This window comes from Anopheles coluzzii, chromosome 2 (assembly GCF_943734685.1).
Source record: "Anopheles coluzzii chromosome 2, AcolN3, whole genome shotgun sequence".
NCBI classification, from domain to species: Eukaryota; Metazoa; Arthropoda; class Insecta; order Diptera; family Culicidae; genus Anopheles; species Anopheles coluzzii.
The window spans coordinates 739,217-753,837 of record NC_064670.1 but is presented as its reverse complement, the minus strand read 5'-3'; the positions used below and the strand labels follow the sequence as shown (position 1 = coordinate 753,837).

Below are 14,621 nucleotides of genomic sequence, written 5' to 3'. Positions count from 1 at the left end.
AAGGTACACGGCTACAAAGAACGCTTCTTCTTCTTCGGTGGCGCGGTTTGGGCGAGGATTAATATAAGTCGGGTATATTTATGTGTTTACACGCGGTTTGGTGTTCGTTTGGTTCACGGAGCGAGTGTTGGCGCCGTAAGTGAGGTCGCCATCTTTACCATTTCCGGATGTATTATGATTCAATGGCACACCATCCGGCCAATTGGTGTGTTTATGTTAAAACTCTCACTACTTTCTTTTTCAAACCTTGCATGCTTAAGGGAAAACTTATAATTAGCAAAGCTCTTCTAAAAGGATTACCGCCGTACCCAATTTATCGCGAATGGTTCTGCCTCACTCGCTGTATGCGCCAGCTGTGTGAATCAATAGCCTCCATAGCTCGTACCGACTTCACTCATTAATTTTTGTTCCGATTTTTTTCTGCTTCACAGTGCCTACAACCTCGACGAGCATCTATTTACCGAAAGTGCAACGCTCGAGCTTCTGCAGATCCGCTGGCATCCGGCATCTCCGACGGATTCACACTTGCTCACTCTCCTGTCGGACAATTCGATAAGGTAAGCAGCAATGTCCGGGCCCAGGTTCCAAGGCTTCATCACGCATCCCAAAACCTCAAAAACCAAATTCCGAACCATTTATGTCATCACACTTGGGCCCCAAAACGTACACTCATCGTTGATCCGGCACGATAACAACGGATTGCAAGGCGGGAATGTCCCGGGTCGAGTGTTAAAACCGAAATCAGCAGGAGAAGCAGGAAAAAACAGTAATTGCCCATCTCTCTCTGTCTCTCCACGTTTTGCAGGGTGTACGATGTGGACTCGCTGCGGCATGTATGGCGCATTGGACCGACACCAACACCGCAACCCGTCGTCATCGGTAGTGGCAGCGGCGTTGGAGGCGGCAGTAAACACGGTTCTTCGGCCAGTTTTGTCGGATCGCCGGGAACGGCTGTCGCCTCGCCGGGAGTCACTTCGAAGCTTGCCTATCTTAACAGTCTGGGCGATACGGCTGTTGATTTTGACATCGCACCGCCACGTGTGGTTTCTTCCGCCACCGGTGGAAGTGGCTCCGTCGGCGCCGATACAACGTTCTCACCGACGACGACCCTGTCAACGACGTCGTCAACGGTCACCGCAACGAAGCCGGCCATTGCTCCAAAGGAAGGCACCCTCATGAATGTAGGTGTTCTACCTTGCTACCTAGCTGCCTGCGTTGGAGGGACACTTGGTCTGTTTGTTTGCTCTCTCGCTCACTACACTTTCCGTGCAATTTCATCCCAAAACGACGGTGATGCACCGCAGAAATCATTTTCGGTTCATGGATGCACCATTTTCGCATGCTGCGTCGGCCGTTGTGCGAACTCGGTTGTTTTGGGGGTACCCGTGGGTCGTCCCTTCTAAAGCGAGAACATTTGTGCAGCAGATCTCTGTTTGCACAACCGACCAAGTGTCCCCTTCATGAACACTTCTTTTCGAATTTCTAAATATCTACTTGTCTCTCCCTCTCTCTCTCTCTCTCTTTTGTTGTTTGACATACATCATCTCTTTCCCCCAAAACACACAGGACTCGGTAATCGCGCAGAAGAATAAAAAGGCACCACCGACTGCCGGTGCCGGTGGGACCAAAGTGGAGTGGCCAATAGTGATTCTGCGGGGCGATGGCAATGTCTATGTACTTTGCGCCGGCATCGACACCAATCGACCCAAGCTGCAGGGACCGATTTCGATTCAGCCGCAGGTGGACGATAACTATGGGCTGGATTCGTGTTCGCTCATCGTCATCCCGACACTGCCACCGACAGTCATCATTGCCGAGAGCACGGGCAAAACGCATCATGCACTTTTCCTCGAGGAGTCCTGTCCCCTGGAGCGATCCCTCACGTCCGAGCAGCTGGCAGACAGCAATCTTACCCTGCACCCGTGCGAGTGGTACCTGCACGTGCTGGAAACGGTCGAGCTGGAGCTGGGGCTGCCGAGCGTGGAGGAAACGAAGGAGGCCAAGTCCTACTCCTGTCCGCTGCATCTCAAGCGCGACCCGCTAAATGAGGCACGCTACTTTGCCTACCACAATGCCGGTCTGCACGCCGTCACACTGGATTTCACTCGTCCGCTGCACGAGTTCGTCCAGCAGGAAGGGACGGACGAGCTGGTGGAGAAGTATCCCCTCTTCAACTCACACAGCCGGGCGGAATACGTCGTTTGCACGAAGGCACTGCAAAATGCCAACACCAACGCAGTGCTCGGCTTTACGCTGCTCCAGTCCCCTTCCGGGTTGGTTTTGTTCCTCGCTTCCGGGCAGGTGGTATCGCTGGATCTGATTACCGATCACAGTTTGATTCGAAAGTGGCCCCTGTCGGGCTCGACCAAAAAGGCCGGCAATTCCGAATCGCCCATCAAAAACGTACGTATTGTGCACACATTAAGGAAGCGGTTATGCACCTCTTTTCAAACGAGTTTGTGTAAGATTCCGTCTCGTCTCTGCCTCGTTCCTTTACAGATGCTGAAAGACTCATTCCAGAAGCGCATTCAATCGATACTGCGGTCGGGCCTCACCCAACCGATCCTGAAGCTGGACCAAACCACTGAACCAACACCGCAGGAAGCGTTCGAACTGCTGACCCAAGCGACACGGATGCTCCGGGAGAACTATTTCGTACGGCATGACAAGGCCCGCCAGGAGATTGAGAAGCGTGAGCACGTACTAAAGCTGCTCAAACAGCAGCAGCTCAACGACATCGAGGAACTGCAGGCGGAGAAGCAAAAAATTCGCGCCACCGCCGAACGTCTCGCCGAAACCTATGAAGATTTGTGCGACAAGCAAAACTCCCTCTTCAAGCGGTAAGTCTTAAACCGATCGTTTTAAAGCATTTTAACCACGTGTTATCGACCCCGGCGCTGACGCTGACTACTAGACGCCTCAGACAAAACTGAAGCAGACGCACATGACAAAGGAAGAAGAGACTTCCATAACTCAATTATCGTAATAATTGATTTTCGCAGGTTTTTAAAAATTCCCACACACTACTCCTTCTTCTCATGACTTTGTAACACTTTTCTTCGGTATTTGCATGCATTTTAAAAACAACAAATGCACCAAAATCGCATACCGCTGAAGCCATACACACACTGTAAGACTTTCTTTGCAAACGGCCCGTAGACCGCCACTGGTTCGCTCCTCCGATATGTGGATGTCTTGAGTAATCCCTTACCGCATATGCAAAGAAATGGCAAGCAAGCAGTAGAACTTTTAACTCAATTAGAAATGAATGCATCGCTGCAGCAAGCGCCCTATAAAAGGTGCACCAGCGGCCCTGTTCAAATTGAGTCGTTCTTGGTTCTTTGCAGCCGTTGCAACGTTAGCCTAAAACCATAAGTCTGAAGTAGTTCGAGTAACATCGATTTTCTTCAGCTTATTGGAACCAAAGTAAACAGTGAAGAGTGTGTATCTCACAGCAATTACCAACCCGCGCATTAACAACATCAAGTGCCTGAGAGCTCTTCCGAACGTGGTAAGCTACACATCGGTGACGCATCTCTGGGATAACGCGGCGATCCTCTAGACGAGGGTATTCATTCGGAATTGTCCTTTTCTTGTCCCATCCGCTCTCAAACACTCGTAACAGTCGTAACAATGGCAGCCTTCGTAGATCCGCATTTCGATGCCTGGACGCAGGGATCCGGCAACATGTCGGTGGTGGACAAGGTCCCACCAGAGATGCTCCACATGGTGCATCCCCACTGGAACCAGTTCCCGCCCATGAACCCGCTGTGGCACTCGATCCTAGGTTTTGCCATCTTCATGCTCGGAATGATCTCGATGACCGGTAACGGTTGTGTGATGTACATCTTCACCAACACCAAGTCACTCCGAACCCCCTCCAACTTGCTGGTGGTCAATCTGGCCTTCTCCGATTTCTTCATGATGTTCACGATGGGCCCGCCGATGGTGATCAACTGCTGGCACGAGACCTGGACCTTTGGGCCGTTCGCGTGCGAGCTGTACGCCATGCTGGGATCGCTGTTCGGCTGTGCCTCGATCTGGACCATGACGATGATTGCCTTTGACCGTTACAACGTCATCGTGAAGGGTCTCGCGGGCAAGCCGATGACCAACAACGGTGCCCTGCTGCGCATTCTGGGCGTGTGGGTGTTCGCGCTGTTCTGGACTCTGGCCCCGCTGTTCGGATGGAACCGATACGTGCCGGAGGGCAACATGACCGCCTGCGGAACCGACTACCTGACCCAGACGTGGCTGAGCCGCTCGTACATCATCATCTACGCCATCTTCGTGTACTGGCTGCCGCTGCTGACCATCATCTACTCGTACACCTTCATCCTGAAGGCTGTGTCCGCTCACGAGAAGAACATGCGCGAGCAGGCCAAGAAGATGAACGTCGCCTCGCTGCGTACGCAGGAAGCCCAGAACACCAGCACCGAGATGAAGCTGGCCAAGGTCGCCCTGGTCACCATCTCGCTCTGGTTCATGGCCTGGACGCCGTATCTGGTCATCAACTTCACCGGAATCTTCAAGGCTGCCCCGATCAGCCCGCTGGCCACCATCTGGGGCTCGCTGTTCGCCAAGGCCAACGCCGTCTACAACCCGATCGTGTACGGCATCAGCCATCCGAAGTATCGCGCTGCCCTGTACCAGAAGTTCCCGTCGCTATCGTGCCAGGATGCACCAGTCGACGATGGCCAGTCGGTTGCGTCGGGTGCCACCCAGGCCTCGGACGAGAAAGCCTAAGGTTCTGTTGTTGTAGTGTTTGCGACAAGAGACCTCTCCGACCGTTGACAAGACCGACCACTTGACAAACGTTTTAGTATTTTAATTTGAGGAAGCAATAAACTTTTTTATGCCCACCCACCGGTGGGCTGAAAAGTGACCACACGCAAATCGTTCTTTACTTTGCCCAGGAGTAGAATACTCACAACATTTCTTTGTGGCGGCCATTAATTCTTCACTTACCCTAACCCCAACGTGGTTTGTTCTATTTCCCCAATCCCTCGCAGGGCTCAAGAGGTGGTGCGTCTTGCAACGTTGCGACTACCAAAGGGATCGTTCTCCGAGAAGCAGTTTACCGAAAGGATCGAAAAGATCCACCAATCGGTAAAGATGCTGCAGAAAAACGTTGACCAAGCCAAACAGAAGATCACCACGCAGCAGATGGAGCTGGAAATGAAGAAGAAAACTGCCAAGGAGAAAACGTTCACACTGCCCGTCAAGCAGGAGGACATCATCAAGCAGATCATTGGAGAAATGTATGTACAAAGGGGACTAAGGGGGGGGGGGGGGGGAGAAGCTAAGCTTAGTTTGATTTTATTAACCGTTTCTGCGTCCCCTTCGACAGGTACACACAGATCGATTCGAACGTGAAGGACGTCAAAAAGATGAACAACATTCTTAATCTCACCTGAGCTGATTGTACATTTGTTTTACTTTTCTTACGTTTAATGCTTTTCCTGTTTTATCTATGAATTATTCATTTCCGTACGAATAAAGCGCGATTCATGTTTCGCAACCGAACTTTTCACCACATTACTCGTGGATTTTAACCCCTTTAGTTGGTCTGCTATACCGTTTGGAATGGACTTACTTGTAGTTTAACCAGTAGTACGTTAGTTAGTTGTTCGGTCAAGGAAACCCTTGTCATATCATCAACTCCAACCCCATTTCAAATTCAAATACACTAACGGGAAAAGAGAAACGCTTTTCACCACTCAACGAGCTTGATGACGTCACATTAATTCACCTCAAATGCGGAAGCTTTCCGCTGAGGAAACATTTTCAATCTTTTCACCTCGTCGTTTGAAAGATTTCAAACTTTGTTGAAACTTTTCAACTCCGACCGTTGGGAATGGCGCATTTTTCCGCTGATGGCATGTGCGTTTAAAATAATTAAATTTAACTTCATTTTTCAGAAAAGAAAATAGACAGGATTTATCTAAACAACATGCCTTGATTGGTAAGACCGATATTTTTTCTACTTTTTTATTATTTATTCGATTGTCTTCTCCGCGGTAAATGTAGGATAGTTTAATTTTGATCTCTCTTTTCAGCTTTATTTTCAGTGCTATTTTCTTTTTCGAACTGTAATCTAGGCTAAATGCACGGTTTTGAACCATGTTTTTGTTAATCCGTCCATTCTGCCTCATCCTTGTAGTGGTGCGATGGTTTCTCCTTGTTCTCCCTTTTACACGCGCATTCGCCCTTTCCAGAACCAAAACGCTTCGAAACGGAAAGAGGTGCGTGCGTGCGAGCACAAACCCATCATCTCGATGAAACACACACACACACCGCTACCAAGAAGCCGGGTTGAACGTATGCACGTGTGTGCGTGTGTTGGTTGTGCGGGTACTGTGGCCAAAAAACAGGCCCGTTCGTACGGTGGACGGTGGACCAAAAATACCAAAACATCCATGCATCAGAGCGAGATGCCTGCCACGCAGCGAGCCAGTTTAGGGGTTGCCTCACAACCACCCAGCCTGCTTCGACCGTACGAGTGACAGAGACCGCGGGCAGCAGCAACAGCAGCAGTAGGTCGAACGGTGTGCGGAGATACGGAAAAAATTCAAATTCGTCGTCATTTCCAGTTGCTGGCTGCTAGCGATCGGCGTGGCGAACAAGTCTATCAAGTGAATTAAGCGAACCCACTTCTGCTCTGTTGTTGTTCGGTGCAAAAGTTTACCAAAAACACCGCCATTACATTACAAGCGAAACCGACTGAAGATAATTTCGGCACATTCGTGGTGATAGCTGGAAAACGTGTTGTACAGTGAAAGGTCGAGGAGCAAGCACCCTTGGTGTGTTCGGTTCAGTGGTTGATTTCGTGTGAAGCAAGAGAGGAAAGAAGTGAATAAAAAATGTCTTTTGCACTGTTGCGAAGCCACGGCCGTCCGGCGTTGGCAGTGATCGAGCGGCAAGTTCGGGCACTGTCTTCCACCCTGGCCATTACCGACATTTCGGCACCAACATCATCATCAGCAGCGGTGAAGGTACGTATCGTCTTTGAAAATATGCTTTCCAATCCCAAAAGACGCATAGGAAAGGGTACTATTAGATAAATGGGCTGCATCGGTCGAGCCTCCAAAAGATCATAAAAGAATCACCGACGAAAGCATATAAAAAAGAATGAAAGTGGCAGAATTAGAACGCAATTGATAATTGTAACCTAATTTTCCCACTTGCTCCACCAAAAACAAAGCAAGCATAAACTCACCCAACAAAAACATTCAATAAATGTGCCGACATGCGCACAGAAGACTTCTTCAGCTCAACTCCAATTCCCGTGTTGGTTTGGTTAAAGCGCACTTTCAACGCACCATTGCACTGCCGGAACAGTGGAGGACAAAAGGGCCCCAGGGTCGAATAACAAAAAAAAAATATTGGAAAACATCACCACACAAGCCTCACAAACCCCCCCCCAACCCTCCGTTGGTCGAAGACCTCCTTTATGCACTATTATGTCATACAGCATTTTCGGCTGGAGCCACACATATGTGGTGTGTGTGTGGGTTATGTTGCTTAGCCGCTAACAAGCAGCATTATTTATTACACCCGGTCTGCCAACGAAAAAGTAGAGTCCATGTGCCCCTTCCATGCGATGCATCAGCATAAGACTCCCATGTTTGTTGGCTCTCCCTTTGTGGTGTCGCCCGTTTCGATATGATTCGATAATGAAGTAGAAAGCCCCGTCTGAGGAGTATCAAGCGTCACATGATGATGGGATAGGTTTCCCTTTTAATCAAGCATCGAAATCTTTGGCCCGAAGTGAGTGTGATAACCACGTGTGATTCTTATCCGGCCCGACACCCAACACCGAGTGCTCTAATTTTGAGCCCTCGGTTGCTGGTTTCTGTTGGGCTGTCCTACTTTATGCGCATTATAATGCTCCCGGCGGCGACACGGCGCGCAGTGCACGCTGTTGACAATGGCTGATAATGATTTATTTGTGTTAGCATCATGCTGACTGCCAGCCACACCGGCCAGCCCTGTTATGCTATCCCTCACGTCGTCGTCGTCGTCGCCTCTATTTTCAGTAATAGGTAGCGGTTTTAATTATGATTGCTACACACAGAAACATCCATTATTGTCGTTCACACTGGGATCAGAATTGAATTTCAATTACCTCCAACTTCCTTTTTCTATCCCGTTCTCTACTGTTCGACCCTGTTCGACAGGTTATTAATTCTCCCATTTTGTACCTTTCAGCCGACAACCGGTGAAAACAACCGAAACTACCTGAAGAACAGTAAGCCGTCCTTCGTCTCTACATCGGTCCGCAAGTATTCGAAGAAAACGGCCGCCCCAGAACGGGCCTACAACAGTGACTCGGACTCGGACTCGGATGATGAGCGTGATAATACTCCGCGCCAGCGTCAGCGCAAGGAACGGGTACGTAGATGGTGCAGCGCACCGATCGTGTTAGGTGGCACGGCTGATCCTCAAGGTCTGTGCTCTTCAAATGTAAACGGGATGTTAAGATCACCCCCTCGGGGTCGATGCCGAACTCAAAACAGCGCCCCTCGCTGTACCTCCTGTAGAGCGATCTATCGAAAAAGAAGAAGCAAAAAAAACAAAAAAACACACACAGAACGCGATTCGGAGGCTGCTACAAGGTCATGTTTTGAGGCATGTAACAAAGACCCAGGTTTTTTTTGGTGGTGGATGGATGCCCTTTACTTAACATTTTCGGTTCTAAGGCTTCGAACGAAATTTGAATGTAACTTCAAGGTGGTGTCGCATAAGCAAAGTGGTGCGCTACCCCAGCCTCCCAGTCAAACTGGTTTGAAATAGTGTTCTCTGTGGGTGGAGGAAGCCAAAATCACAGCCAGCAGCGCGCGCTCATGAGACAATATGATTGCCGGATTTTGTGGCGTGGTTTGGATGCGTTATCAAGCACTTTTAACTAGAAATAAACGCTTTCTGTGTCGCACAAACACAAAAACACACACCAGGAAAGGTTGATCGCAACCGCGGAGAATAGGGGAGTGCGTTTTTTGTTTTTGTACGACAATCAACCGCTCCATGAAAAAGTGTGGTGCGGTTTGTGTGTACAGATGTTGCCAATATACAGCAACGCGGCCGCGGCAGCAGCACCATGGAAAGGCGTCGAAGGAAGTGGGAGCTTCTTTTTATTATTATTATTCCCGTTCTTTTCTCCCGTTCCACACGGTACACTAATACACGCGCAACGTGTTCCAACGCGCGACAGCACGATCGTTCACTTGCGAACCCAAAATCGCTTTGCCGATCGTTGACCGTCTGCTGGAGACGGATTTTGGCCGACATGATGGACGTTTATGGACTCATGAATATCTGTTTTGCAAAATGAGAGTTGTCTCCATGTGAAGAATACCACCGCCGATAAAGGAGATCGTTTTCAATATGATCACTCCACTTCATCGATCGAAAAGCGATGAGTTTACTAACCACTTTCTATTCCATAATTTGTGCAGGTCTTTCACTATCCCGTAAGGAACATGGTATATACTAACACATCACCTTTGACTCTTAAATCTTCAACTCACCTAAGTCCGATCTCTCTTGATCTCTTTCAGGGCAACTCCGAGTTCTGGCGACGCAAGATGCGCACCCTGCACGGTGTGCTGGACGTCAACAAGGACGGTGTCATCTCGTACGACGATTTTATGCTGCTGACGGAAAAGTTTGCCTCCCTGGGCCATCTCGATGCGAAGGCAAAGAACGAGTTCCGCGACATTATGAGAGTGCGTATACAAGTGTAACACCTTTTCCGTGTTGTGGTGATGACGACCATTATTATAATCCGTCGATTCGTTTTGTTTTGTAGACCACCTGGGAGCAACAATGGGGTGAAATTACGCCCTACAATCTAGTCACGGTGGAACAGTACCTAACCGAGATGCACCACGTGGTGAATGATAAGGATCTCAAGAAGAAGGTGCATCGCTTTTTGCCCTACCTGTACAAGGTAAGCTGAATGCGGGATTGCGGAAACGACGACCATTCACATACGCTTTAACCTTCCTCTTTCCTTTCTTATCGTCTTGTAAGGCCGTCGACAAGGATCGCTCGGGATCGATCTCGCTGAACGAGTTCAAACTGTTCTTCCGCTGTCTGGGGCTGACGGAAGAGAATGCAGCCGTTTCGTTTGCGGTGATCGACAAAAACGGCGACGGCCAGATCACGCTGGACGAGTTCGTTAAGCTGGGCAAAGACTTTTTCGTCAGCGAGAAGGAAACGCACGTTTCCCGGATGTTCTGGGGCCCGCTGGTCGATCACTGAGCACGGAGCGTGTTCCGTGTACTTCCCGTTTTTCCAGGGCCTACTGTGCGCCTGATCGAACTTATAACGTAACCCGCTAGTGTGTAGAAGGTTTCTTTTAGCGCGTAAGTGTACATGATAGCTCTTAAGCTGATGAATTTGGTCGATTTTCCCCCCTGTCCCGTGGAGGATGACAGCTCATCTTTTAATCGTCTTTTGCAAACACAAACACATTTACTCAAACAGTCGTGTCACTGCTCCAAGGCTCCAGCGAGAGTTACAATAGAATACAATACAATCATCCCGCTCCGGTGGCGGTGACTTTCCAAACCATCATCGTCAGCCGTTCAGATTAGCTATCGTGCAAAAATGTTGTGAACACCTTTCAGCAGAGAATGTAAGCATCATTTGTGATAGAGCAATAAAGCGTATTTTGAATACAACGAGAACAGAACGCCAATGGAAGTGTAAAATAATGGAGAAATAATCGCCCATCCCGTGGATAAAAGTATTATAAAAGCGTTTCACAATGTCCTGCGCAGCACGAGTGACCGTTCAACGATGACTTTGGAAAGATTCACCGCTCTTGCTATTATTCTAGCGACGGTTGGATTCAGTGCCTTACCGTGTCTGCTCGGTGAAGTACTGCAACACACTCACCTGGTAGTGGCGCTGACCGATAAATGCAAAATACACGACAAACAGATCTGTAACGTGTCGTCGTTGCCACGTACCATCGTAGTAGCCTTAGCAGTACTAATCATTTCGTACTTTCTCTCGTTGCAGTCTCACCCTGTGTCGGAAACGAAACGTACGTATGCTGTGGTGTTGTGTGTGAGAAAACGTGCGACAACCCGATGCCCATCTGTCCCATGAGAGTGACCTGTCCGTGGCGTTGCTTCTGCCACGAAGGTTTGGTGCGCCACGAAAAGAGCTGCATCTTACCGTCCGAGTGTCCAACGCCATCACTATCCCAGCCGTAATGATGGATCGAAGATTCCGAATTTTGCAACTAGGTCGAATACTGAAGAACGAATATGAAGCACATTGTGTGTTTCTGGTATGCGAAGAATTTTATTGAAAATCAAGCAGTTTACTGAGGTATGTAAAGAGTATTCAAGTTCTCTTCCATTACCTCAAAAACAGTAATTCTCGCCACACCTTTTTCCATATTTGCGTGCATTTTTGTCGGTACTGTGTGCTTCGAATCATTGAGCAGTGCTGGCCGAACTGGCAGTACTGGGCGAACTGGCAGTGCTGGACGAACGGGCAGTGCTGGCCGAACTGGCCGTGCTGGTTCGTCGTGTTGTAGTAGTTGGTCGAGTGGTAGTGCGACGTGTAGTGGTTGTTGGACGGGTGGTAGTCCGACGGGTCGTCGTAGTTGGACGGGTGGTGGTGGTCCGACGTGTAGTGGTCGATCTTGTGGTTCTGGTAGTGGCTATAACTTCTTCTGATGATTCCTCCGATGATGATGAAGGTCTACCTTCAGCAAAGTTCTGTAAGAGTTGCAAGCGTTTCAAGTCGTACAATCCTTACCAAGATGTGCACCACAGCTAGATATTCTCCTTACCAGTGCTAGAAGCGCCATCACGATCAACACAAGTACTGCCAAGTTCTTCATTGTCAAGGGTCTTTTGATTGTTTCCGTCCTCTCTGATACTGGATAATCTCGGCGCCAGACTTTATATAGTCCCAAACTTTAATCTCGAAAACATTTGAGTAAACACCTTTCTGCAACGATGACGCACCGGTCACACACGATCTGTGACGATTTACGTCACAGTGAGACAAAGCAAACAGCCAGCGATTGGTGAAATTACAGACTTTTTGTTTATTGAAACATAACGTGTGGCCTTCACTTACTGTACAGTGTGATAGACACAGACAAATCGGATGTTGGGAGTTCTGCAAAACGTTTACTTTAATTGAACAACTGGAATCGAACGGCTCTAGAAGCATCAAGATGGAGGGGAGGGTGCATTTTGCAATCCAAGCTTAGATCAATTTCGATTTACGCTGCTGGCGATGTGCTCGGCCGGCTAGTGCGTTTAGTGGTTTTACGCGTTGGAGTTGGTTTTGTTTTGGTAGCTTTGAGCGATTGGCGCTTTGTAGTCTTCGCCGGTACAGTTTCACCCGACACAGATTTCGCCATTGCAACGTTGGCTGCTACTGGTTTTGCCGAAGTAGGCTTCGATGGTGTAGGTTTTGTCGGTGATGTTGGTTTCGTAGATGGTGTAGGCTTAGTCGCTGTTGAAGGCTTGGTCTGTGTAGAAGGCTTTGTAGATGTAGAAGGTTTGGTCGGTGTAGGCTTCGTCGGTGTAGGCTTCGTCGGTGTAGGCTTCGTTGAAATAGGCTTTGCAGACTGCGCTTCAGCCATGTTCTAAAAATAGTCCGAAAGAATGACCCGTAATATCAATCATCCTCACACATAAATTGGAAAGTTAAATTGTCCTTACCAAAGCTAGAAGCACCGTTGCCAGGAACACAAACACTACCAAGTTCTTCATTTTGCCCGTTCGTTTGATCCGTCCACGCAATGAACGATCTCGCCCCGGTAAGGGAGTTATATAGTCCATCCGCCTAGGTTTGCTAAACAGTTGAACAAACGTATCGGTGGGTTTTTGCAACCTTTTTTGCAATTTCAGTGCGCGGGTACATCGCCATGCAATGCTACAAGTCTGCTTCAATGTTCGGTCAATGTCAGCAAACTCAGTTTGCGTACAAAATAAATAAAAAGTTTGCACAAGCTTGAGAAGTGACCTTCAAATAAATGCTTTAAAGGATTTAATGATAAAATCCGCACATTAAGCCGATACTATGCTATACGCTCATTGATTAACGTATCCCAACCACGCGTCATAATGAGTCAAAACAAACGGAGTCAAAGAAATATATTGGGGCAGATTTTATTCTATTGAAACACCAATTTCCCGGTCTCTTTCTGTGCGATAAGCTCAAAGAACTCTAAAGAAGGGAAGAAATTAGGGCCTGCGTGTTGGCGTCGGTGATGGTTTCGTTGGGACGACAGTAGGCGTTGCGCGCTTCGTAGTAGAGGTCGTTGTCGGACGGGTGGGCAGTGTAGGCTTTGTTGGCGTAGTAGGCTTCGTCGGTGTAGTAGGCTTTGTCGGTGTTGTTGGTGAAGTTTTCCTCGTAGTATCTGTAGCAGGTTGTTGTTTGGTGGATTGAGCTCCGAACCCAAATTGGGCTTCAGCCATATTCTGAAAACCATTGGAAACAATTCACATTGTTATTAATATTCCGCTTTCCCGCACAGAATTCATGGGTGAGTTAGAAGCGCTTACCACAGCAAGAAGCATCACAACCATCAGCACAAGCACTACCAAGTTCTTCATATTTACAGGTTTATTTTGATCCGTCCAGGCAATGAGCGAACTCACGCCGGTCATAGTGTTTTTATATAGTCCAAGCACCAAGGTTTTGCAAACAGTTGAACAAACAGATCGGTGAGTTTATTCACCCTTTTTTGCACAATACAATGACCAGCACGCGTATCTACACCAAACAAAGCAAAGTAAATGAATAAAATATGTGGGATGTTTGATCAAGCTACTGGGAGCCTTCAAACGATTTTTGGAAAGGATTTGGACCCAACTTCCGTAGATTAGAAAGATGAAACACTAACTATCTGTACTGCAATGTAATCAAATGTGGAATCTTACATCTCGATTGATTGATCGATTAGCTGAAGATCCAGAACAGCTAGCTGGCAGATTATTAAATCCAAAAGGAAATAATTTTCACTGTTGGCATTCTTCCTTATGGCAATGCCTTACAGGTACAAAACCATTATGCTATATCTTCATAATAACTATTATAAATATAAGTATATTTGAGGCCGGTCTGGTGGTACAGTCGTGAACTCGTACGACTTAACAACATGCCCGTCATGGGTTCAAGTCCTAATAGTTAGTGGGTTCCGTGCCCTCATACGTAGGAGTGACTATCCCGCGATGGTGATAAATAAGTCAAAGAAAGCCTAGTCCTACTAGAGTGGTACAGGCAGGCCTTGACCGAAAACGTTTGTTGTACCAAAAAAGTAGAAGAAGAATATAAGCATACTACAATACTGAACTAAACATGATTCACTTTTCGTCGTTGTATCTAGAAAGATCAAACTGTCGTATCGTATATCGTATCACACATCGTTCAGTAATAACCAGGCATCTGTGTAGATAATAAAACAGATACAGCTAATACAACTTCAGACGTGTTGTCACAATCGTCCCAGAAACCAGCTTCGAGTGGAATTCGTGGAAGTTTACGGATAGCCAACATTGCACACAGATCCATAGGGTAGCAGAAAGGCGGCATACAAATGATAGGGGAAAAGTATTCGTATTTTCTTGAACGGTAAT

General features: G+C 47.9%; 7 protein-coding genes across 8 annotated transcripts in view; 4 read left to right on the top strand and 3 right to left on the bottom strand.

Moving 5' to 3' along the window:
* LOC120948782 (nuclear pore complex protein Nup88) overlaps positions 1 to 5,541 on the top strand; it is a 57,355-nt gene extending 51,814 nt beyond the window's left edge. The window contains exons 3-8 of the mRNA XM_040365491.2: positions 432 to 557; positions 806 to 1,181; positions 1,567 to 2,403; positions 2,500 to 2,840; positions 5,013 to 5,261; positions 5,351 to 5,541. Of these exons, the coding sequence (XP_040221425.2) occupies positions 432 to 557; positions 806 to 1,181; positions 1,567 to 2,403; positions 2,500 to 2,840; positions 5,013 to 5,261; positions 5,351 to 5,417 (1,996 nt within the window). The 3' untranslated portion in view covers positions 5,418 to 5,541. The remainder of the gene's footprint in view (positions 1 to 431; positions 558 to 805; positions 1,182 to 1,566; positions 2,404 to 2,499; positions 2,841 to 5,012; positions 5,262 to 5,350) is intronic.
* Positions 3,312 to 4,885, top strand: LOC120948783 (opsin-1-like). Its single transcript, XM_040365492.2, has 2 exons — positions 3,312 to 3,511; positions 3,626 to 4,885. The coding sequence occupies exon 2, from the start codon at positions 3,634 to 3,636 to the stop codon at positions 4,744 to 4,746; it is 1,113 nt and encodes a 370-aa protein (XP_040221426.2). The 5' UTR covers positions 3,312 to 3,511; positions 3,626 to 3,633; the 3' UTR covers positions 4,747 to 4,885.
* Positions 5,542 to 6,463: 922 nt separating the features above from the next.
* Positions 6,464 to 10,695, top strand: LOC120950209 (sarcoplasmic calcium-binding protein). Of its 2 annotated transcripts, XM_049605678.1 has the most exons (6): positions 6,464 to 6,995; positions 8,212 to 8,394; positions 9,459 to 9,485; positions 9,561 to 9,728; positions 9,812 to 9,952; positions 10,036 to 10,695. In XM_049605678.1, exons 1-6 carry the CDS (start codon positions 6,864 to 6,866, stop codon positions 10,264 to 10,266), a joined length of 882 nt encoding a protein of 293 aa, XP_049461635.1. In that variant the 5' UTR covers positions 6,464 to 6,863; the 3' UTR covers positions 10,267 to 10,695. The 2 variants fall into 2 exon arrangements, with proteins under 2 accessions (XP_049461635.1, XP_040224001.2); XM_040368067.2 differs by lacking the exon at positions 9,459 to 9,485 and having other exon boundaries at positions 6,479 to 6,995.
* A 58-nt stretch (positions 10,696 to 10,753) lies between these two features.
* LOC120950213 (cysteine-rich venom protein 6-like) lies at positions 10,754 to 11,312 on the top strand. Its single transcript, XM_040368070.2, has 2 exons — positions 10,754 to 10,954; positions 11,032 to 11,312. The coding sequence occupies exons 1-2, from the start codon at positions 10,807 to 10,809 to the stop codon at positions 11,226 to 11,228; spliced, it is 345 nt and encodes a 114-aa protein (XP_040224004.2). The 5' UTR covers positions 10,754 to 10,806; the 3' UTR covers positions 11,229 to 11,312.
* A 34-nt stretch (positions 11,313 to 11,346) lies between these two features.
* LOC125906529 (serine proteinase stubble-like) lies at positions 11,347 to 12,519 on the bottom strand. The gene is made up of 2 exons (XM_049605679.1): positions 11,816 to 12,519; positions 11,347 to 11,741 (listed from the first exon to the last, which is right to left on the bottom strand). Exons 1-2 carry the CDS (start codon positions 11,864 to 11,866, stop codon positions 11,454 to 11,456), a joined length of 339 nt encoding a protein of 112 aa, XP_049461636.1. The 5' UTR covers positions 11,867 to 12,519; the 3' UTR covers positions 11,347 to 11,453.
* LOC120950211 (salivary glue protein Sgs-3-like) lies at positions 12,257 to 12,752 on the bottom strand. Its single transcript, XM_040368068.2, has 2 exons — positions 12,702 to 12,752; positions 12,257 to 12,625 (listed from the first exon to the last, which is right to left on the bottom strand). The coding sequence occupies exons 1-2, from the start codon at positions 12,750 to 12,752 to the stop codon at positions 12,257 to 12,259; spliced, it is 420 nt and encodes a 139-aa protein (XP_040224002.2).
* Positions 12,753 to 13,135: 383 nt separating this feature from the next.
* On the bottom strand, positions 13,136 to 13,667 carry LOC120950214 (integumentary mucin A.1-like). The gene is made up of 2 exons (XM_040368072.2): positions 13,548 to 13,667; positions 13,136 to 13,463 (listed from the first exon to the last, which is right to left on the bottom strand). The coding sequence occupies exons 1-2, from the start codon at positions 13,650 to 13,652 to the stop codon at positions 13,227 to 13,229; spliced, it is 342 nt and encodes a 113-aa protein (XP_040224006.2). The 5' UTR covers positions 13,653 to 13,667; the 3' UTR covers positions 13,136 to 13,226.
* Between the last annotated feature and the right edge of the window lie 954 nt (positions 13,668 to 14,621).

Bases quoted from the DNA above. Each gene is read 5' to 3' on its own strand.
- LOC120948783 (XM_040365492.2), top strand. From the start codon at position 3,634: ATGGCAGCCTTCGTAGATCCGCATTTCGATGCCTGGACGCAGGGATCC.
- LOC120950209 (XM_049605678.1), top strand. From the start codon at position 6,864: ATGTCTTTTGCACTGTTGCGAAGCCACGGCCGTCCGGCGTTGGCAGTG. The intron at 6,996-8,211 runs GTACGTATCGTC...TGTACCTTTCAG, and splicing joins CATCATCAGCAGCGGTGAAG to CCGACAACCGGTGAAAACAA. The intron at 9,729-9,811 runs GTGCGTATACAA...TTTGTTTTGTAG, and splicing joins AGTTCCGCGACATTATGAGA to ACCACCTGGGAGCAACAATG.
- LOC120950213 (XM_040368070.2), top strand. From the start codon at position 10,807: ATGACTTTGGAAAGATTCACCGCTCTTGCTATTATTCTAGCGACGGTT. The intron at 10,955-11,031 runs GTAACGTGTCGT...CTCTCGTTGCAG, and splicing joins AATACACGACAAACAGATCT to TCTCACCCTGTGTCGGAAAC.
- LOC125906529 (XM_049605679.1), bottom strand. From the start codon at position 11,866: ATGAAGAACTTGGCAGTACTTGTGTTGATCGTGATGGCGCTTCTAGCA. The intron at 11,742-11,815 runs GTAAGGAGAATA...CAACTCTTACAG, and splicing joins TGATGGCGCTTCTAGCACTG to AACTTTGCTGAAGGTAGACC.
- LOC120950211 (XM_040368068.2), bottom strand. From the start codon at position 12,752: ATGAAGAACTTGGTAGTGTTTGTGTTCCTGGCAACGGTGCTTCTAGCT. The intron at 12,626-12,701 runs GTAAGGACAATT...GACTATTTTTAG, and splicing joins CAACGGTGCTTCTAGCTTTG to AACATGGCTGAAGCGCAGTC.
- LOC120950214 (XM_040368072.2), bottom strand. From the start codon at position 13,652: ATGACCGGCGTGAGTTCGCTCATTGCCTGGACGGATCAAAATAAACCT. The intron at 13,464-13,547 runs GTAAGCGCTTCT...AATGGTTTTCAG, and splicing joins TTGTGATGCTTCTTGCTGTG to AATATGGCTGAAGCCCAATT.